The 22,010-nt window shown below is 51.5% G+C and overlaps 1 protein-coding gene and 1 non-coding gene across 2 annotated transcripts in view; both read left to right on the top strand.

Annotated features, from left to right (window-relative positions):
- Positions 1 to 22,010, top strand: part of AHCYL2 (adenosylhomocysteinase like 2) — a 217,310-nt gene that overhangs the window by 145,165 nt on the left and 50,135 nt on the right. Inside the window, exon 3 of the mRNA XM_060244468.1 lies at positions 4,802 to 4,945. Coding sequence (XP_060100451.1) covers positions 4,802 to 4,945 — 144 coding nt within the window. The remainder of the gene's footprint in view (positions 1 to 4,801; positions 4,946 to 22,010) is intronic.
- Positions 2,591 to 2,657, top strand: TRNAP-UGG (transfer RNA proline (anticodon UGG)). Its single transcript has one exon. It is a non-coding gene; the product is annotated as a tRNA-Pro (tRNA).

Here is a 22,010-nt window from a genome sequence, read left to right as displayed (position 1 = left end):
TTCTGACGTGGGGGGCGGGGTGCAATCACAATGCAGCCCCCAAGCAAAATACACAGAGGAAAATTCCTTGCAAGTGTTCCTGCAGTTTTTTTTTGGGGGGGGGGGGTTAGATGGGACCCACTAGGGCAGGGGTGGCCAAACTTGCTTAACATAAGAGCCACATAGAATAAATGTCAGATGTGTGTGAGACACCAGACACGAATGTCAGATGTCTGAGAAAAGAAGCCATGTTGGATCAGGCCAATGGCCCATCCAGTCCAACACTCTGTGTCACATATGAACAGAAGAGAAGCCCCGTAGGATCAGGCCAGTGGCCCATCCAGTCCAACACTCTGTGTCACATATGAACAGAAGAGAAGCCCCATTGGATCAGGCCAGTGGCCCCTTCAGTTCAACACTCTGTGTCACAAGAGAACATAAGAGAAGCCATGTTGGATCAGGCCAGTGGCCCATCCAGTCCAACACTTTGTGTCACATGAGAACATAAGAGAAGCCATGTTAGATCAGGCCAATGGCCCATCCAGTCCAACACTCTGTGTCACATAAGAACATAAGAGAAGCCATGTTGGATCAGGCCAGTGGCCCATCCAGTCCAACACTCTGTGTCACATAAGAACATAAGAGAAGCCATGCTGGATCAGGCCAGTGGCCCATCCAGTCCAACACTCTGTGTCACATAAGAACATAAGAGAAGCCATGTTGGATCAGGCCAGTGGCCCATCCAGTCCAACACTCTGTGTCACATAAGAACATAAGAGAAGCCATGTTGGATCAGGCCAGTGGCCCATCCAGTCCAACACTCTGTGTCACATGAGAACATAAGAGAAGTCATGTTGGATCAGGCCAGTGGCCCCTCCAGTCCAACACTCTGTGTCACATAAGAACATAAGAGAAGTCATGTTGGATCAGGCCAGTGGCCCATGCACTCCAACACTCTGTGTCACATGAGAACATAAGGGAAGCCATGTTAGATCAGGCCAATGGACCCTCCAGTCCAACACTCTGTGTCACATGAGAACATAAGAGAAGTCATGTTGGATCAGGCCAATGGCCCCTCCAGTCCAACACTCTGTGTTACATAAGAACATAAGAGAAGTCATGTTGGATCAGGCCAATGGCCCATCCAGTCCAACACTCTGTGTCACATGAGAACATAAGAGAAGCCATGTTGGATCAGGCCAGTGGCCCATCCATTCCAATGCTCTGGGTCACACAGTGGCAAAAACCCCAGGTGCCATCAGGAGGTCCATCAGTGGTGCCAGGACGCTAGAAGCCCTCCCATTCCCCCCCCAAAACCAAGAGTAGAGAGCATCACTTGCCCCAGACAATGAGTTCCAACAATACGCTGTGGCTAATGGCCACTGATGGACCTCTGCTCCAGATGTTTATCCAATCCCCTCTTGAAGCTGGCTAAGCTGGCAGCTGCCACCACGCCCTGTGGCAGTGAATTCCACATGTTAATCACCTTTTGGGTGAAGAAGGGCTTCCTTTTATCCGTTCTAACCCGACTGTTCAGTCTGTTCCTCCAGTACCCACTAGATGGTGCTAACATATCACTGCTAGATTCAAATCCCGCAGCACGTCTGAAACTAACATACCACAGTCTCCCATTCTAGTCAGAATCACGCCCTGTTGCAGATCCAGAACCTGATAATGTCCCATGTTAAGTCCCTGGCATTGGCACTTCCAAACAGGACTGGAAAGACCTCAAGCTTATCTGCACAGCCAGTCAAATCTCCAGTGGCCAACTGGGAAGCCTCACTGGACAAATAGAGGCCCAATTTCCCTGCCTGGGACACCATGTTGAGGTGGGGAACTCCAAGGAGTAGACAGTATTGGGCTACTTGGACTAACTCTCTTGCTCCATAGAAGGAAGGTTCAGAGGTTCAGGAACAATCACATGCATTTGTGGGTGGCGGGGGGGGGGGGGAGAAATGCACTTTCTATATCCCTTGTGAAATGAGGGCCAGTTTGGTGTAATGGTTTAGTGTACGGACTCTTCTTTGGGAGAACCGGGTTTGATTCCCCGCTCCTCCACATGCACCTGCTCATGTGACCTTCAGTCAGTCACAAGTTTTCACAGAGCTGTTCTGGGAGAGCCCTCTCAGCCCCACCCACCTCACAGGGTGTCTGTTGTGGGGGAGGAAGATCAAGGAGATTGTAGGCCGCTCAGAGACTCTGTCCTTGAAAGGGCAGCTGCTGTGAGAGCCCTCTCAGCCCCACCTATCTCACAGGGTGTCTGTTGTGTGGGAGGAAGGGAAAGGAGATTGTAGGCCGCTCTGAGACTCTGTCCTTGAAAGGGCAGCTGCTGTGAGAGCCCTCTCAGCCCCACCCACCTCACAGGGTGTCTCTTGTGGGGGAGGAAGGGAAAGGAGATTGTAGGCCGCTCAGAGACTCTGTCCTTGAAAGGGCAGCTGCTGTGAGAGCCCTCTCAGCCCCACCTATCTCACAGGGTGTCTGTTGTGTGGCAGGAAGGAAAAGGAGATTGTAGGCCGCTCTGAGACTCTGTCCTTGAAAGGGCAGCTTCTGGGAGAGCCTTCTCAGCCCTACCCACCTCATAGGGTTAGGCCTGATCTCAGAGTGGAGGAACGGTGGCTCAGTGGTAGAGCATCTGCTTTGGAAGCAGAAGGTCCCAGGTTCAATCCCTGGCATCTCCAAAAAAGGCTCCAGGCAAATAGGTGTGAAAAACCTCAGCTTGAGACCCTGGAGAGCCGCTGCCAGTCTGAGTAGACAATACTGACTTTGATGTACCAAGGGTCTGATTCAGTATAAGGCAGCTTCATATGAGTGGCTCACAATCTCCTTTATCTTCCTCCCCCACAACAGACACCCTGTGAGGTGGATGGGGCTGAGAGAGCTCTCACAGCAGCTGCCCTTTCAAGGACAGCTCTGCCAGAGCTATGGCTGACCCAAGGCCATTCCAGCAGCTGCATGCGGAGGAGTGGGGAATCAAACCCGGTTCTCCCAGATAAGAGTCCGCGCACTTGACCACTACACCAAACTGGCTCTCTAAAGGAGATTGTGAGCCACTCTGAGATTTGGAGTGGAGGGCAGGATATAAATCCAATGTCGTCGTCGTCTTCTTAGCATTACTACTTCATTGTAATATATAATGAAATAATTATACAGCTCACGTCCCGGTTGCTAACAGGCCACGAACTGGTCCTGGTCCACGGACTGGGGGTTGGGGAGCCCTGCTCTGGGGCCCACCTAATTCCCCAACCTTCAGTCTCAGATTCGCCTGCTGCTGCAAGATGAGCGCAGTGTAGGAAAGCCAGTCAATCTGAGGCAACCAGCAGGGCACTCTATTCCGTCCGGTCTTTGGAACTCCAGGTCACAATGATAGTCTGTGACTCAATCCCCGAGCAGGATTGATTTGCCCTGGAGGTGGTGGAGGCTCTCTGGCCACCGTGCACAGGGCCCTTTTCCATCGAGGAGAAGAGCTCCACGCGGAGACAATGGACGCCCGAGAGGCCCAAAGCAATTCCAGTTCTCGTCCGCTGATTCAGCAGCCTTCAAGGTTGGACCCAGACTCCTATTTAATGCGGGCTCGGCTTTCGAGTAAGCACATGGAGCAGGTGGAAGTTTTGGAACAGGGCACGGGGCTTTTGACAAGAGGGGGGGTGAGAAGCGATGGTGGTCGGAGTCACGCTTGCCCGGTCTTCATCTGTAATCACGCAAACTGATAGTTAAATTCCTGCGCCCATTGTCCCAATGGCTCTTCTGTTTGTAGAGGGACTCTGGCTCAGTGATAAGAGTATGCACTTTGTATCCGGATGGTCCTGCATTCATCCCCCCCCCCCCCCGAACCTTCCATTAAAAGGCGGAGATAAAAGGTAAAGGAAAGACCTGAGACCCGGGAGAGGAGTCACACCTTAAAGAAGATCTGAAAAAGTAAGAGTGTCTCACTGAGTGAGACGCAATGCTGAACTAGATGGACCCTCACCGGTCCGATCCAGCAAGGCTCTTCTGATGATCTTATGAAGGCCTCGGCCTCTCTGCCCTGTTGCTAGCCCCCCAGAGGAACTGGTTGGCCACTGTGTGAAACAGGAGGCTGGACTAGATGGAGCCTCCCTGGTCTGATCCAGCAGGGCTCTTCTGAGGTTCTTATGAAGGCCTCAGCCTCTCTGCCCTGTTGTTGGCCCTCCAGAGGAACTGGCTGGCCACTGTGTGAGGCAGGAGGCTGGACTAGATGGGCCCTCACTGGTCTGATCCAGCAGAGCTCTTCTTATGAAGGCCTCAGCCTCTCTGCCCTGTTGTTGGCCCTCCAGAGGAACTGGTTGGCCCCTGCGTGAGACAGGAGGCTGGACTAGATGGGCCCTCCCTGGTCTGATCCAGCAGGGTTCTTCTTATGTTCTCAGGGGAAGGCCTCAGCCTCTCTGCCCTGTTGTTGGCCCTCCAGAGGAACGGGCTGGCCTCTGTGTGAGACAGGAGGCTGGACTAGATGGGCCCTCCCTGGTCTGATCCAGCAGGGCTCTTCTCAAGTTCCTAGGTGATCACCCTTTCCCCTGCCTGAGTGATTTTGTGGCCTCATTCTCAAATTTTGCCCCAGAATCACTGCCGTCTGCCTCTAACTACTCATCGATGTTAAATCTCAGTACTTTTAATTTGGCGGATTTGCGCTTTAATCTGCTTTTCTGTCGTTGATGTACGCCTTTGCAACTCGGTTGGTGCTTCATTTCCAAGAGCTAAGGCACAATAGAAACATTTTAAATATCCTGATTCTGCTTTTTGGGGGGAGGGGGGGGGTGCCTGCCTGGGCGAAGATGGCGGCAAGTAAACTTCTGCCTTCCTCCTGCAGCTGCGTCCTACACGGACAGCTCCGATGACGAGACCTCCCCCCGGGACAAGCAGCAGAAGAACTCCAAGGGCAGCAGTGACTTCTGCGTGAAGAACATCAAACAGGCCGAATTCGGGCGCCGGGAAATCGAAATCGCCGAACAGGGTAAGGTGGACGGGAACGGGGCAGGCGCTTTCGTCTCACAGAGAGCTCTGGCCCTCAGTGGGCCCCATCTTTGGGCTGTTCCCTGCCCACAGGGTTGCCAACTCTGGGCTGGGGAATTCCTGGCTATTTGTGGGTGGAGTTTAGGGAGAGCGGGGCTCGGAAAGGGACGTCACCGGGGATGTGTTGCGGTGACATCCGCCCCGCCAAAGCCGCCATTTTCTCCCGGGTCCAGAAAACGCCAGATGTCTCCCTCGTATAATGAAAACAATGTGCTAATATCTCCAGCATATAAATAATGCACAAAACAGGAGCATTACCTATGAGAAAAAATCAAAATGTTGTCACACACACACTGTTGCCAATCACTGCAATATCCGGAATGACATAAACCAAACCACGAAGTCCCGTTACCGTAAAGATTTGTACAACACTCAAAGGTGATCTGAATTTGTTCTCCAACTGTGCATAAACTACGTTCTCAACGGAATTTCGATTGTTACGTTTCCCATTTCGATTAGTATCTTTGTCAAGAGACGCACATATGAATAACTTCAGCCTTTACTCTGAGGCTCTCTAAATCTCATGTCAGCTTCAGAAATATTTATTTTAAATAAATAAATAAGGCTCTCTGGAGCCTTACAGCCTCTATAATATTCACGACTCAGTGGTACATACATCCTTTTGGGCCTGTAGCTCTCACTTTTCTCTGGGGGAGCTGATCTCTGTAGTCTGGAGATCACCTGTAATTCTAGATCTCCAGGTCCCGCCTGGAGGCTAACATGGTACGCAATACTGTAATTAAACAAAACTGTCACTCCTACAAATTATTATATACTGTTTATAAAGCTTGAATCCGCTCACATCTCACCATTTGTGACTAATCAAAAACCACACAATTCATAACAATATAAGGTGCCACAATTGTTAAATACTCAAAAATTCTCTTAAAGTCCAAAACTCCATAGTTGAAGGATGAAAGGTGCTCGGGCAGAAGCGCTTATCACATTCAAACGTTCAGGAGAAGAAAAAGAAGACTGCAGATTAATACCCTGTCCTTCTCTCTGAATCAGAAACTCAAAGCGGCTTACAATCTCCTTTCCCTTCCTCCCCAACAGCAGACACCCTGTGAGGTGGGTGGGGCTGAGAGGACTCTCACAGCAGCTGCCCTTTCAAGGACAACCTCTGCCAGAGCTATGGCTGACTCAAGGCCGTTCCAGCAGCTGCAAGTGGAGGAGTGGGGAATTAAACCTGGTTCTCCCAGATAAGAGAGCTCTGGCTGACCCAAGGCCATTCCAGCAGCTGCAAATGGAGGAGTGGGGAATCAAACCCGGTTCTCCCAGATAAGAGGGCTATGGCTGACCCAAGGCCATTCCAGCAGATGCAAGTGGAGGAGTAGGGAATCAAATCCAGTCCATGTACGTAACCACTACGTCAAACTGGCTCGCTAACTCCTCGTGTCTCTTCTCCACCCAGTAAAAAATGGAAATTGGAATGTTACAAGCAGTCTTCCCACGAAGCTGAGATAGTGAGAGCGACAGTTCTGTTTCATCACGGTATTATAATATCCACCGTACATCAAAAAGGATATTATAGCATTGGAAACATTGCAGAAAAGGGCAACTAGAATGATTCAAGCGTTGGAACACTTTCCCTATGAAGAAAGGTTAAAACACTTGGGGCTCTTTAGCTTGGAGAAACGTCGACTGCGGGGTGACATGAGAGAGGTTGACAAGATTATGCATGGGATGGAGAAGGTAGAGAAAGAAGTCCTTTTCTCTCTTTCTCACAATACGAGAACTCGTGGGCATTCGATGAAATTGCTGATCAGTTGGGTTAGAACGGATAAAAGAAGGTACTTCTTCACCCAAAGGGTGATTAACAGGTGGAATTCACTGGCCACAAGCATAGCCAGCTTCAAGAGGGAGTTTAGATAAAAATATGGAGCAGAGGTCCACAGTGTGTGTGTGTGTGTATATATATACTTGGCCACTGTGTGACACAGAGTGTTGGACTGGATGGGCCATTGGCCTGCTCCAACATGGCTTCTCTGATGTTCTTATGTGACACAGAGTGTTGGACTGGATGGGCCATTGGCCTGATCCAACATGGCTTCTCTTATGTTCTTACGTGACACAGAGTGTTGGACTGGATGGGCCACTTGCCTGATCCAACATGGCTTCCCTTCTGTTCTTATGTGACACAGAGTGTTGGACTGGATGGGCCATTGGCCTGATCCAACATGGCTTCTCTTATGTTCTTATGTGACACAGAGTGTTGGACTGGAGGGGCCACTGGCCTGATCCAACATGGCTTCTCTTCTGTTCTTATGTGACACAGAGTGTTGGACTGGAGGGGCCACTGGCCTGATCCAACATGGCTTCTCTTATGTTCTTCTGTGACACAGAGTGTTGGACTGGAGGGGCCATTGGCCTGATCCAACAAGGCTTCTCTTCTGTTCTTATGTGACACAGAGTGTTGGACTGGATGGGCCATTGGCCTGATCCAACATGGCTTCCCTTCTGTTCTTCTGTGACACAGAGTGTTGGACTGGATGGGCCATTGGCCTGATCCAACAAGGCTTCTCTTCTGTTCTTATGTGACACAGAGTGTTGGACTGGAGGGGCCACTGGCCTGATCCAACATGGCTTCTCTTATGTTCTTATGTGACACAGAGTGTTGGACTGGGTGGGCCATTGGCCTGATCCAACATGGCTTCTCTTATGTTCTTATGTGACACAGAGTGTTGGACTGGATGGGCCATTGGCCTGATCCAACATGGCTTCTCTTATGTTCTTATGTGACACAGAGTGTTGGACTGGGTGGGCCATTGGCCTGATCCAACAGGGCTTCTCTTATGTTCTTGTGTGACACAGAGTGTTGGACTGGATGGGCCATTGGCCTGATCTAACATGGCTTCTCTTATGTTATTCTGTGACACAGAGTGTTGGACTGGATGGGCCACTGGCCTGATCCAACATGGCTTCTCTTATGTTCTTATGTGACACAGAGTGTTGGACTGGGTGGGCCATTGGCCTGATCCAACAGGGCTTCTCTTATGTTCTTATGTGACACAGAGTGTTGGACTGGAGGGGCCATTGGCCTGATCCAACAAGGCTTCTCTTCTGTTCTTATGTGACACAGAGTGTTGGACTGGATGGGCCATTGGCCTGATCCAACATGGCTTCCCTTCTGTTCTTCTGTGACACAGAGTGTTGGACTGGATGGGCCATTGGCCTGATCCAACAAGGCTTCTCTTCTGTTCTTATGTGACACAGAGTGTTGGACTGGAGGGGCCACTGGCCTGATCCAACATGGCTTCTCTTATGTTCTTATGTGACACAGAGTGTTGGACTGGGTGGGCCATTGGCCTGATCCAACATGGCTTCTCTTATGTTCTTATGTGACACAGAGTGTTGGACTGGGTGGGCCATTGGCCTGATCCAACAGGGCTTCTCTTATGTTCTTGTGTGACACAGAGTGTTGGACTGGATGGGCCACTGGCCTGATCCAACATGGCTTCTCTTATGTTCTTATGTGACACAGAGTGTTGGACTGGATGGGCCATTGGCCTGATCCAACATGGCTTCTCTTATGTTCTTATGTGACACAGAGTGTTGGACTGGATGGGCCATTGGCCTGATCCAACATGGCTTCTCTTATGTTCTTATGTGACACAGAGTGTTGGACTAGGTGGGCCATTGGCCTGATCCAACAGGGCTTCTCTTATGTTCTTGTGTGACACAGAGTGTTGGACTGGATGGGCCATTGGCCTGATCTAACATGGCTTCTCTTATGTTATTCTGTGACACAGAGTGTTGGACTGGATGGGCCACTGGCCTGATCCAACATGGCTTCTCTTATGTTCTTATGTGACACAGAGTGTTGGACTGGGTGGGCCATTGGCCTGATCCAACAGGGCTTCTCTTATGTTCTTATGTGACACAGAGTGTTGGACTGGAGGGGCCATTGGCCTGATCCAACAAGGCTTCTCTTCTGTTCTTATGTGACACAGAGTGTTGGACTGGATGGGCCATTGGCCTGATCCAACATGGCTTCCCTTCTGTTCTTCTGTGACACAGAGTGTTGGACTGGATGGGCCATTGGCCTGATCCAACAAGGCTTCTCTTCTGTTCTTATGTGACACAGAGTGTTGGACTGGAGGGGCCACTGGCCTGATCCAACATGGCTTCTCTTATGTTCTTATGTGACACAGAGTGTTGGACTGGGTGGGCCATTGGCCTGATCCAACATGGCTTCTCTTATGTTCTTATGTGACACAGAGTGTTGGACTGGGTGGGCCATTGGCCTGATCCAACAGGGCTTCTCTTATGTTCTTGTGTGACACAGAGTGTTGGACTGGATGGGCCACTGGCCTGATCCAACATGGCTTCTCTTATGTTCTTCTGTGACACAGAGTGTTGGACTGGAGGGGCCACTGGCCTGATCCAACATGGCTTCTCTTATGTTCTTATGTGACACAGAGTGTTGGACTGGGTGGGCCATTGGCCTGATCCAACATGGCTTCTCTTATGTTCTTATGTGACACAGAGTGTTGGACTGGGTGGGCCATTGGCCTGATCCAACATGGCTTCTCTTATGTTCTTATGTGACACAGAGTGTTGGACTGGATGGGCCATTGGCCTGATGCAACATGGCTTCTCTTATGTTCTTTTGTGACTCAGAGTGTTGGACTGGATGGGCCACTGGCCTGATCCAGCATGGCTTCTCTTATGTTCTTGTGTGACACAGAGTGTTGGACTGGGTGGGCCACTGGCCTGATCCAACATGGCTTCTCTTATGTTCTTATGTGACACAGAGTGTTGGACTGGATGGGCCATTGGCCTGATCCAACAGGGCTTCTCTTCTGTTCTTATGTGACACAGAGTGTTGGACTGGATGGGCCATTGGCCTGATCCAACATGGCTTCTCTTATGTTCTTATGTGACACAGAGTGTTGGACTGGGTGGGCCATTGGCCTGATCCAACAGGGCTTCTCTTATGTTCTTGTGTGACACAGAGTGTTGGACTGGATGGGCCATTGGCCTGATCTAACATGGCTTCTCTTATGTTATTCTGTGACACAGAGTGTTGGACTGGATGGGCCACTGGCCTGATCCAACATGGCTTCTCTTATGTTCTTATGTGACACAGAGTGTTGGACTGGGTGGGCCATTGGCCTGATCCAACAGGGCTTCTCTTATGTTCTTATGTGACACAGAGTGTTGGACTGGAGGGGCCATTGGCCTGATCCAACAAGGCTTCTCTTCTGTTCTTATGTGACACAGAGTGTTGGACTGGATGGGCCATTGGCCTGATCCAACATGGCTTCCCTTCTGTTCTTCTGTGACACAGAGTGTTGGACTGGATGGGCCATTGGCCTGATCCAACAAGGCTTCTCTTCTGTTCTTATGTGACACAGAGTGTTGGACTGGAGGGGCCACTGGCCTGATCCAACATGGCTTCTCTTATGTTCTTATGTGACACAGAGTGTTGGACTGGGTGGGCCATTGGCCTGATCCAACATGGCTTCTCTTATGTTCTTATGTGACACAGAGTGTTGGACTGGGTGGGCCATTGGCCTGATCCAACAGGGCTTCTCTTATGTTCTTGTGTGACACAGAGTGTTGGACTGGATGGGCCACTGGCCTGATCCAACATGGCTTCTCTTATGTTCTTCTGTGACACAGAGTGTTGGACTGGAGGGGCCACTGGCCTGATCCAACATGGCTTCTCTTATGTTCTTATGTGACACAGAGTGTTGGACTGGGTGGGCCATTGGCCTGATCCAACATGGCTTCTCTTATGTTCTTATGTGACACAGAGTGTTGGACTGGGTGGGCCATTGGCCTGATCCAACATGGCTTCTCTTATGTTCTTATGTGACACAGAGTGTTGGACTGGATGGGCCATTGGCCTGATGCAACATGGCTTCTCTTATGTTCTTTTGTGACTCAGAGTGTTGGACTGGATGGGCCACTGGCCTGATCCAGCATGGCTTCTCTTATGTTCTTGTGTGACACAGAGTGTTGGACTGGGTGGGCCACTGGCCTGATCCAACATGGCTTCTCTTATGTTCTTATGTGACACAGAGTGTTGGACTGGATGGGCCATTGGCCTGATCCAACAGGGCTTCTCTTCTGTTCTTATATAGTATGTTTTTCTCCTGTCCGTGATTCTCCTGTATTTACTCAACCCACCTGGAGCCCAGCAGCCCTAGCTCACATGATGAGCAGCGGAGAGACACATGGAGATGTTTTATGCAAAGTGTATTCCCCCCGCTCATAGTTAAGGTCTTGAGAGTTAAAGAGGAGTTTTCGGCTTAACGCAGGCCAGGAGACCACGCAATGCAGGATTCTTGACATCAGGTTTCGTTCCTCCGTCCCTCTTGCAGCCCCGCCTCCGTCTTCCCTCTCTCCCCGGGCTCTGCTGTACCGAGGGGCTCAGTCTGCCCAGCAACAGACGCCGGCCTCCCCCAGTGGGGACACACTTCTCAAAGTCTGCAAGGAAATCGCTTGCGAGGCAGCTGTTGGAAGGCAGTGGAGAAACTGCTTTTGCCTCTAGAAGCGCCTTAGATGCTTTTTTGCAGAAGTGTGGGAGATGAAGTGCTTTTGGTGAACTATAATAATAATAATAATAATAATAATAATAATAATATTTTATTTTTTATATCCCGCCCTCCCCGCCAGGCGGGCTCAGGGCGGCTAACAGACATGGGGATCCCATGATTCACATAACACAACATAAACAGTTTTAAATATATCAGTCACAAATAAATTATTTAAAATAGTTAAAATATATAAAATGGTGCTAAAATACTGTATCATAATGTACGCAAGATGGCTAGATGTCCATTCGTTGGATTAATCAAGTTCTATCTCAAAAGCCAGCTGGAAAAGAAATGTTTTGCAAGCCCTGCGGAACTGGTTCAGGTCCCGCAGGGCTCGCACCATCTCAGGAAGGTCGTTCCACCAACGAGGGGCTATCACCGAGAAGGCCTGCTCCCTGGTAGCCTTCAACCTAGCTTCTCTTGGCCCAGGGATTGTTAGTAAGTTCTGAGAACCGGATCTCAGCGCTCTCTGGGGCACATATGGGGAGAGGCGGTCCTTTAGGTAGGCAGGTCCTCGGCCATATAGGGCTTTAAAGGTGATGACCAGCACCTTATAGCGAACACGGTAGACAACCGGCAGCCAATGCAGATCCCGCAGCCCAGGCCGCGCAGGTTCCCACCGTGGTAGTCCCTCCAGCAGCCTGGCCGCCGCGTTCTGGACTACCTGAAGCCTCCGTGTTCGGTATAAGGGCAGCCCCATGTAGAGGGCATTGCAGTAGTCTAATCTCGAAGTGACCGCTTGCGTGGATCACAGTTGCTAGGTCGGTGCGCTCCAAGAAGGGAGCCAACTGCCTCGCCCTCTTAAGGTGAAAGAAGGCGGATCTAGCAGTGGTGGCTACCTGGGCCTCCATTGATAAAGAGGATTCCAGTAGCACTCCCAGGCTCTTGACTTTGCGCACTGGTACCAGTGGCGCACCGTCAAAGGCCGGTAAAGTGATCTCCCCTCCCGGTCCGCCACGGCCCACGCAAAGGACCTCAGTCTTCGCCGGATTCAACTTCAGCCCGCTCAGCCTGAGCCAGTCAGCCACGGCTTGTAATGCCCGGTCCAAATTTGTAGGGACATCGCCAGCCCGGCCGTCCATCAATAGATAGAGCTGGGTGTCATCTGCGTATTGATGACAACCCAGCCCATACCTCCGTGCAATCTGGGCAAGGGGGCGCATAAAGATGTTAAACAACATCGGGGAGAGAACTGCCCCCTGAGGCACACCACAATGAAGTGGGTATCTCTGAGACAGCTCCCCCCCAATTGCCACCCTTTGTCCCCGACCATCAAGAAAGGAGGAGAGCCACTGTAAGGCTAGCCCCCGAATTCCTGCGTCGGCGAGGCGGCGGGTCAGCAGCTGATGGTCGACCATATCGAACGCAGCCGATAGGTCTAGCAACAGCAATACCGCCGAGCCGCCTCGATCCAGTTGTCGTCGGAGGTCATCCATGAGGGCGACCAGGACTGTTTCCGTCCCATGGCCCGGGCGGAAGCCGGACTGGCATGGGTCTAGGACGGAAGCGTCCTCCAGAAATTCCTGTAACTGCACCGCCACAGCCCTCTCGATAATTTTGCCCAAAAAGGGCAAGTTTGAGACCGGCCGGTAGTGTGCCAATTCGGCCGGGTCTGATGACGGTTTTTTCAGGAGAGGGCGGACCAATGCCTCTTTCAGGGGTGTTGGAAAAACGCCTTCTGAAAGGGATCGATTTATAATATCCCGTATAGGATATCTTAATTCCTCCTGGCAGGCCTTAATTAGCCAGGAGGGGCATGGGTCCAGATCACAAGTTGTGGATCGTGCAGTGCCAAGAATTCTGTCGACTTCCTCCAAGCTGAGCGGGTCGAAGCAATCCAGAGTTAACTCAGAAGACACGCATTGGGTTTCGAGTCCACTTACTGCCTCAAAATTGGCGGGGCAGTCCTGGCGGAGCGATTGGACCTTATCCGCAAAGAATTTTGCAAAAGCCTCACAGCCAATCTCCAATTCCTTAGCTTTTGAATTGCCTTGAGGCAATGTAGTCAGATTCCGAATTATTCTAAATAATTGGGCTGGGTGCGAATTTGCGGATGCAATCTTAGCCGCAAAGTATGTTTTCTTTGCGGCCTTGATTGCCATCTCATAGGACTTCATAAACTTCCTGTAAGATGTTCTAATCGCCTCGTCACGAGTACGTCGCCATTGCCTCTCTAGCCGTCTAAGGCCTTGTTTCAGCTGGCGTAATTCCGGGGTATACCACGGAGCCAGCTTAGTCCGAGGTCGCAGAGGGCGCCGAGGTGCGATTTCCTCGATGGCCCTAGAGAGCCGGCTATTCCAGGTCTCAATCAGGCCATCGAGGGAATCGCCAGAGGGCCAGGGGTCCCGTAGAGCCATCTGGAACCGTTCCGGGTCCATTTGGCTCCGCGGGCGAGCCATAATCGGCTCCTCGCCTAAACAGGTTTGGGGGGGCATATTTACACGGGCCTTGAGAGCGAAGTGATCCGACCATGGCACTACCTCTGCGGTTATGTCGCTCACTACAATCCCGGCCGCGAAGATCAGGTCTAACATGTGTCCGGCCTGGTGAGTGGGGGTTACAACAAATTGAGAGAGTCCCAGTGTCGCCATGGAAGACACTAGGTCCGTCGCCTGACTGGAGGACGGGTCATCAGCATGGACGTTGAAGTCACCCAGGATTATCAGCCTTGGGTGCTCCAGCGCCCAGCCTGTCGCCACCTCGAGCAGGGACGGTAAGGCGTTGGCCGGTGCGTTAGGCGTACGGTACACCAGCCAAATCGCCAACCCCTCTTCATCCCCCCACGCCAGACCGGCACATTCAATGCCCTCAATCTTTGGGGCCGGGAGCGCCCTGAAGGAGTAAGCCTCCCGTGCAAATATTGCCACTCCTCCCCCCCGCCCACTAGTCCGCGATTGGTGGAAGACTGAGTAACCTGGGGGAGCTGTTTGCGAGAGGGCTACTGTATCACCCTCCCGGATCCAGGTCTCAGTCACGCAAGCCAGGTCCATATTCTGCTCGAGCATAAACTCTCGGAGAATTGAGGTCTTATTGTTAATGGACCTGGCGTTGCATAACACCAATGACGGAGGCGGGTTACTCCTGGCCCTACTACCTGTCACCCTTGGGATGGGCCGCAGATTGGAGGGGGGCCGAGCACCGACTTGTCTCTGTCTTCCTCCCTTATAATATCTGCTCCCACCGCCATACCTCCCCCTCCCCAGGAGCACTGGAATCCCTGAGCCGGCCATTCCTCGTTGGCAGCAGCTGCAATAAGACCACTATCAAGGCTGGTATCTGGTTATACTAGTTATAGTGGTATACTAGTACTGGACAGCTTCACCCCCCCCCACCAGGTTCTCCCAACCTACAGTTGATTCGCACCCCACCAGCCACTCTGGTCTCCCAATTACAGACCCACTACCTATTCCCTAGTTTAATTAATTAATATAGAAAGCCCTCCCACAATACTCCCTCAATTGATTAGTTAAAAACCTAATAACTTCAATTCTAGCATCACTAACAAAATAATACCCTAACAATCTTCCCAGTTAATGAGCTAAAAATTTAACAAAATATACAGTCCAAAATAAATATATAAATAATTTCAAATTACTAATCAATCGGCTAAAGATCCAGTTAATTAATTAATATTAATAATAGTAAAGTTTCCAATTAGTGGTCTGTATTAAGTGCTGGGTAAGTGCTGAGCAGGTAAAATAGGTAAAGTGCTTGAGTAAGTGCTAAGGTGCTGGGTGGATAAAGTGCGAGGATGAGTGCAGGCATCGAGTTTATAGCATAGCGTGTGCTACACTAGGACAGCAGTCGGGGTGGAATGTAATATGTGATCGGGTCCATGAGTTCTCGGCCAATACCCCTGGCACAATCCGGCAGGCCCAGGGAGGTAAACCCCCCCGTGCTTCCCAGTCGCGCTTCAGGGCTCCACAGGTCTTCTTATGGAAATTGACCAGTCCAGTCAGGGACCCACAATCCACTGAAATGACTAGTGGCCTCGGGGCCGCCACCTCAGGCTTCCCTCCGTTGGTAGCAGCCCCTATCGCCGCTGTCAGTCGCCCCGGCCGCGCCCTCACTCGGCGCTCGCGTCGCGTGATTGCGAAGGTCTCCAGCCGCTCGCCTGCCTCTGTACTCTCCCTCGTCCGGCCTCTCCGCTCGATCTCTCCGCTCGTCCACCACACGCCGCTAGCTATGTTGGGCGTGGGCGTCCCAGCTGCTCTGCTCCGTTCTCCACTCCACTCCACTCTCTCCGCCCGTCGGCCACTCCTCTCGCTGGCCGGCTTCACCCGGCTGGCGGCGCGGCTAGCGCAGCCCAGCCCGGCGTCTCAGCTTCCTCCGCACTCGCTCCCAGGCCTCGCCTCGCCCCGCAAGCCGACAGCAGCTCCGGCAGCTCCGCGGGACCCTCGGCACTCACACCAGTCTCTCCTGCTCCAGGTGGGATACCTTGTTGGTTGCACTTGATGTTTTAACGTGCAAACCAGTTGTTTTTAGTTGTTTCTGGGGATGTTTAAGGGAGCTCTAGCACCCAAGCTCTTGCCGTCGCCGCCATCTTGCCGCCAACTAAGACGGGGTGAGAAAAGGGAGCCCAGAATATCTATTCCCACCCCACCCCTGTTTAGTGTAGTGGTTAAGAAGAAGACTGCAGATGTATACCCTGCCCTTCTCTCTGAATCAGAGACTCAGAGCGGCTTTTCTTGTTGTTCAGTTGCACAGTCGAGTCCGACTCTTTGCGACCCCATGGACAACGTCACGCCAGGCCCTCCTATCTTCTACCATCCTCCGAAGTCTGCTCAGAGCGGCTTACAATCTCCTATATCTTCTCCCCCCGCAACAGACACCCTGCGAGGTGGGTGGAGCTGAGAGGGCTCTTACAACAGCTGCCCTTTCAAGGACAATTCCTACAAGAGCTCTGGCTGACCCAAGGCCATTCCAGCAGCTGCAAGTGGTGGACTGGGGAATCAAACCCGGTTGTCCCAGATAAGAGTCCACACACTTAACCACTACATCAGACTGGCTCGCTTAGTAACAGAAATTCTGCTCTCTTAGTAACAGAAATTCTGCATGTGTGGACTTTATCTGGGAGAACCGGGTTTAATTCCCGACTCCTCCACCTGCAGCTGCTGGAATGACCTTGGGTCAGCCAGAACTCTCTTATCTGAGAGAACCGGGTTTGATTCCCCACTTCTCCACTTGCAGCTGCTGGAATGGCCTTGGGTCAGCCATAGCTCTCTTATCTGGGAGAACCGGGTTTCATTGCCCACTCCTCCACTTGCAGCTGCTGGAATGGCCTTGGTCAGCCAGAGCTCTCTTATCTGGGAGAACCGGGTTTGATTCCCCACTCCTCCACTTGCAGCTGCTGTACTGGCCTTGGGTCAGCCAGAGCTCTCTTATCTGGGAGAACCGGGTTTGATTCCCCACTCCTCCACTTGCAGCTGCTGTAATGGCCTTGGGTCAGCCATAGCTCTCTTATCTGGGAGAACCGGGTTTCATTCCCCACTCCTCCACTTGCAGCTGCTGGAATGGCCTTGGTCAGCCAGAGCTCTCTTATCTGGGAGAACCGGGTTTCATTCCCCACTCCTCCACTTGCAGCTGCTGTACTGGCCTTGGGTCAGCCAGAGCTCTCTTATCTGGGAGAACCAGGTTTGATTCCCCCACTCCTCCACTTGCAGCTGCTGGAATGGCCTTGGGTCAGCCAGAGCTCTCTTATCTGGGAGAACCGGGTTTGATTCCCCACTCCTCCACTTGCAGCTGCTGGAATGGCCTTGGGTCAGCCAGAGCTCTCTTATCTGGGAGAACCGGGTTGGATTCCCCACTCCTCCACCTGCAGCTGCTGGAATGGCCTTGGGTCAGCCAGAGCTCTCTTGTGTGGTTGTCTCCCATCTCTAGGATTCTACAACACCTCGTCCAATTATCTTTCACTCTTGGCTAAGCCAGTCCTTGAATGCTTTCCCATTTCTGCTGTCTCAAATCAGCCAGTATCATAATGCCCCTGTATAAATCGATGCTGTGGCTGTCGGAGCGGGAGTAGCAGAGTGAGGGAGATGACTTGCCCGACACAGGGCTTCAGGAAAGAAAATCAGGCCGACACGTGCAACTAGTGCCAAAAGGTGTATTAACATATATACACGACAAGTGCTCTCTTGTGCAGTCTATACAATATCACCTCCACGGACAAAGTGCTTCGCCTAACCACCATCTCACAGGGAGAGACCTGTGTGATGCACACACAGATCATATATAGTCCAAGCAGCCAATCCTGGCCGTGCTGACTCAGCAGATTGCATCACTTGGCTTCTGCCGGCTCAAGCCGGTCTGCTGATCAGGTCACTGTGACCTAGCCTGGCAGCTAGATCACCAGCTGTCATACTGTAGCTGTCAGACTGGGTTTACGTAGATTCTTGCTCCAACCCACCTCCTAATCTATTTAAACCCAGTATACCCAAACACTTTACACAGTTTTCATGTTCACTTGCAGTTAAACATTTCGTGAATATATCAGCGGCATTCTCATTCGATGTACACTTTATTATTTTTATGAGGTTTTTAGCCGCTGCTTCCTTCACATTTTGGTACCTGATAAGTATATGCTTGCTTTTCCCTCGAGCAGCTTGGTTCTCCGTCAGTTCTTTGGCTGCTGAGTTGTCAGTATATACTGAAACTGGCAAATTTACAGGTATGCTAAAGTCCCTCATCAGTTGTACTGCCCACTCTAGGTTAAGTACACATTCGTTTATGGCACCGTACTCTGCCTCACACGTGCTACATGCCACCAGGGTCTGCTTGGTGGCTTTCCATACTACTAGGGCATCTCCCAGAAATATTCCAATTCCTGTGGTTGATTTTGCCTTGGGCCGGTCCCCCCAGCTTGCGTCAGCATAGGCGCGTAGTTCAGGTTTTTCTCCTACTCTGAGGGATAGCTTACGTTCTATTGTGCCGCTGAGGTAACGTAGTACTCTTTTAGCCGCCACCCAATCTTTGTGGTGGGGTTCAGCATTTTTCTGGCACAATATATGTACCGCATAGCTGATATCTGGCCTGGTCCAGCACGCTAGGTGCAATAAGGACCCGATCAGGGACTGGTATAATGGTACATTCTTGAATATCTCACCTTCAGGTTCCTTGCTATAACCTGTGGTCATGGGTGTTTGCACACTGCTAGCTTCGTTCATACCATACTGAGCTAGCAGCGCTCTCACTTTGTTGCTCTGGGACAGTTCAAAACAACCATCGGCCCTCCTCGCTATTTCCACCCCTAAGTAGTAGCTCACTGGCCCCAGGTGCTTGATAGTGAACAGCTTACTGGCTGTTTCTTGAAACCATGCTAATTGTTGGTTGGAGTCCACTAAGACAATCAGATCGTCCACAAAGATGAGGACTATCATTCTGGACTCTCCCACCACCCTGCTAAACATGCAAGGGTCTGCCAGATGCTGGTTGAATCCTACTTTCATTAATGCTGACTTCAAACACTTGTACCATGCGTGTCCGGCTTGTTTCAAACCATACAAGGCTTTGTTCAGTTTTAACACACCACTCCCACCATCAAAACCGGGGATTTGTTCCATAAACAGCTCCTGGTCTAAGGGGGAGTTCAAATAGGCTGTCTCGAAGTCAAAGTGATGGGCTTGTTGCCCCGTACTTCCAGCCTTACACAATGCTGCCCTGAGGGTTTCAGCTTTTAAAGTGGGGGCAAACACTTGCTGATAATCCACTCCCTTCCTTTGGCTGAACCCTCTGGCCACTAACCTGGCCTTTCGTTGCACGGCTCCGTTTGCGTCTTTCTTTAACCGGTAGGTCCACCTACAGGAGATAATGTTCCGGTTGCCCGGCCTTAGCACCTCAGTAAACACTCTGTTTTTCAGCAAGGAATCATATTCCTTCTGCATTGCGGCAAACCATGCTAGCCTTTCTTTACTATCTAGCTTCAGCACCTCCTCGTATGTTTCCGGTTCAGGGGTGCTGACTTGGTTTGCACTTGGGAACCCGTATCTAGCAGGAGGGATGCCTTTCGTGGCTCTAGCCGACACCCGTGGCCCTGTGCCAGGATTCGGCTCACCTTCTCCAGCCCCACTGGGTGCCACCTCCTGGGCTGGGCTTCTGGGCTGCGCTCCAACATTCTTATCAGTACTTGGCAGCATTCCCAGGTCTCTTTCCGTAGAGTGCAATCTTGCCCAGCTGGACTCACTAAATCCAGCGGACCTACTAAAGGTTAGCTTCGCCCGCTTATCACAAAAGCGATATGATTTGGTTTCTGGCTGGTAGCCCAGAAAGGTTAGGCTCACTGCCCGGTCACCTCCTTTCCTTCTATGTTTCAGAGGAATATTCACCCAGGCTTGGGTTCCAAATACCCTCAGAAAGCTCAAATCTGGGCAGTGGTTATATAGCCGCTTATAAGGCAAATCATTTACAGGCTTACACCAAACCCTATTATGTACGTATGCCGAGCAATGCATCGCTTCCGCCCAATAACGAATTGGCAGCTTTGCATCCTCGAGCATGCTGTGCATTAATGTTTGTAACACGGCGCCTGTTCGCTCGGATAGCCCATGTTCTTGGGGCGTTGCTGGGTTCGTCAGACGGTGGGCAATGCCCTTGTTCTCCAGCCAACGTTTCATCTGGTTAGATAAGAATTCCCCCCCTCTGTCGGTTTGTACAGCTAGGAGATTAACCCCTAATTGTCTCTCCACTGCTTTGACCCACTTGGTGAATGTCTTATACACCTCAGACTTATGCACCATGGTGAAAACCCACGCGTACCTCGTGTGGTCGTCGGTGGCCACCAAGCAGTATCTCCTCCCCGACAGACTCTTTGGCAATGGGCCAATAACGTCTAAATGGACTAGTTCCAGGGCTCGTGTGCTTTTCCTTGAGCTTTCTTTAGCAACAGCACACGCCTTGCTTTTGGTCTTCTTGCAGACCTGGCAATCCAAGTAACTTTTGCAAGGATTTACTTTCAAACTAGGCACAAGCTCCAGGGTTTTCTTTAACGCCCTAAATCCGCAGTGCCCAAGTCTCCTATGGAGCAAATGTATACAATTATTGTGCACAGGCTCATTCGACACCTGAGCCACCTGGGCACAATCACTCTGGACCACATACAGTTTACCTTCCCTCTTTCCTGTCACAAGCAACTTTCCCCCACCTCCCAGGATTTTGCAGCAGGTTTTCTCAAATCTCACCTGGTATCCCTGGTCAAACAGTGTGCTAACACTCAACAGGTTAGACTGCAGTGAGGGTACATACAACACATTTTGCAACATACATTTCAGTGCAGGAAATTCCACATTGCCTGAGCAAACAGAATTGGCAGTGGTCCCATCAGCCAATCTCACATACTTATGCTCAGGACTGTCAATGTTTTTCAACAACTCCTTCTCGCAGCAGAGATGGCTCGTTGCCCCGGAGTCTAAAATCCAAGCAGACCCTGTGCTCTCTACTGCAGACGTGACCAGCCGGGTTGCTTCCTCACACGGGCTGGCGGTCCTCCGCTCTCGCCGCACACGCCCCCGCCTCTTCTCCCTCTCAGGGCAAGCTCGGAGCAGGTGCTGCGACGACCCGCATCCATAGCAGCGACGGACTGCAAACGCAGTCGGCTCCACTTCCTCCACCTTCGGACGCCTGCCAGCAGCAAAAGCTGGCTCATTCTTGGCTGTCTTCCCGGACACACCGATAACAGCACGCTGCCCGGCCGACACCCCCGGACAGCTCACGGCCGCAATTCTCTCTTGGAAGTCAAGCAGGTGGGCACAGACGTATTCCATGGTCAGGGTCGCTACGTCCACCGTCTCCAGAGAAGTTATCAGGGGAGTGTACTCAGGTGGCAACGACGACAGCAAAATGTACACTCTGTCGTCTGGAGCTACAGTCTTGCCTCTTGCCTCCAGCTCAACAAAACAGTCCGTTAGCCGTTTGATGTGATCTTTCACACACCCTCCAGCCGGCATAACGGTGCGGAACATCCTCCTTGTCAAGGCCATGAGGGAACCAGCAGTGGTGCTAACATGCACCGCACTCAACGCGTCCCAGGCAGCCTTGGGAGTGTCCTTCCCTCGCACATAAACCAGCTGGTCATCTCCTATAGATAGCACTATGTTGGCCAGTGCCTTATCCGATAACACAGTCTCGGCAGGAGATAAGTCAGCAGGGGGGTTACTCACGAACAGCCATTGCCCTTCACGCTTGAGGTAGTGTTGCATTCTCAGGCTCCACACCGCGTAGTTGGCTGAGGTGAGCTTCTCAACGGCTACTCCAAGCTGTTGCTGAGCCATCGTGCCGACTCCTCCTCACAGCTGGCTGCCGACGTCCCTCTGGCTCTCAAACAGAGAACGGTGGTGCTTCTGTGTCCTTCACCGGCGTTCCTCGCCTCCGGCTCTTTCCAAACTCACAGTCAGCTCAACTCTCAACTCTCTCCTCCGCGCAGCGGAACCGCCCTGGGCCCATAACCCTGTCGGAGCGGGAGTAGCA

The sequence above is a fragment of the Heteronotia binoei genome, chromosome 8 (genome assembly GCF_032191835.1).
Source record: "Heteronotia binoei isolate CCM8104 ecotype False Entrance Well chromosome 8, APGP_CSIRO_Hbin_v1, whole genome shotgun sequence".
NCBI lineage: Eukaryota > Metazoa > Chordata > Lepidosauria > Squamata > Gekkonidae > Heteronotia > Heteronotia binoei.
The sequence above is the reverse complement of the archived record's forward strand: the minus strand, read 5'-3'. Positions and strand labels throughout refer to the sequence as shown.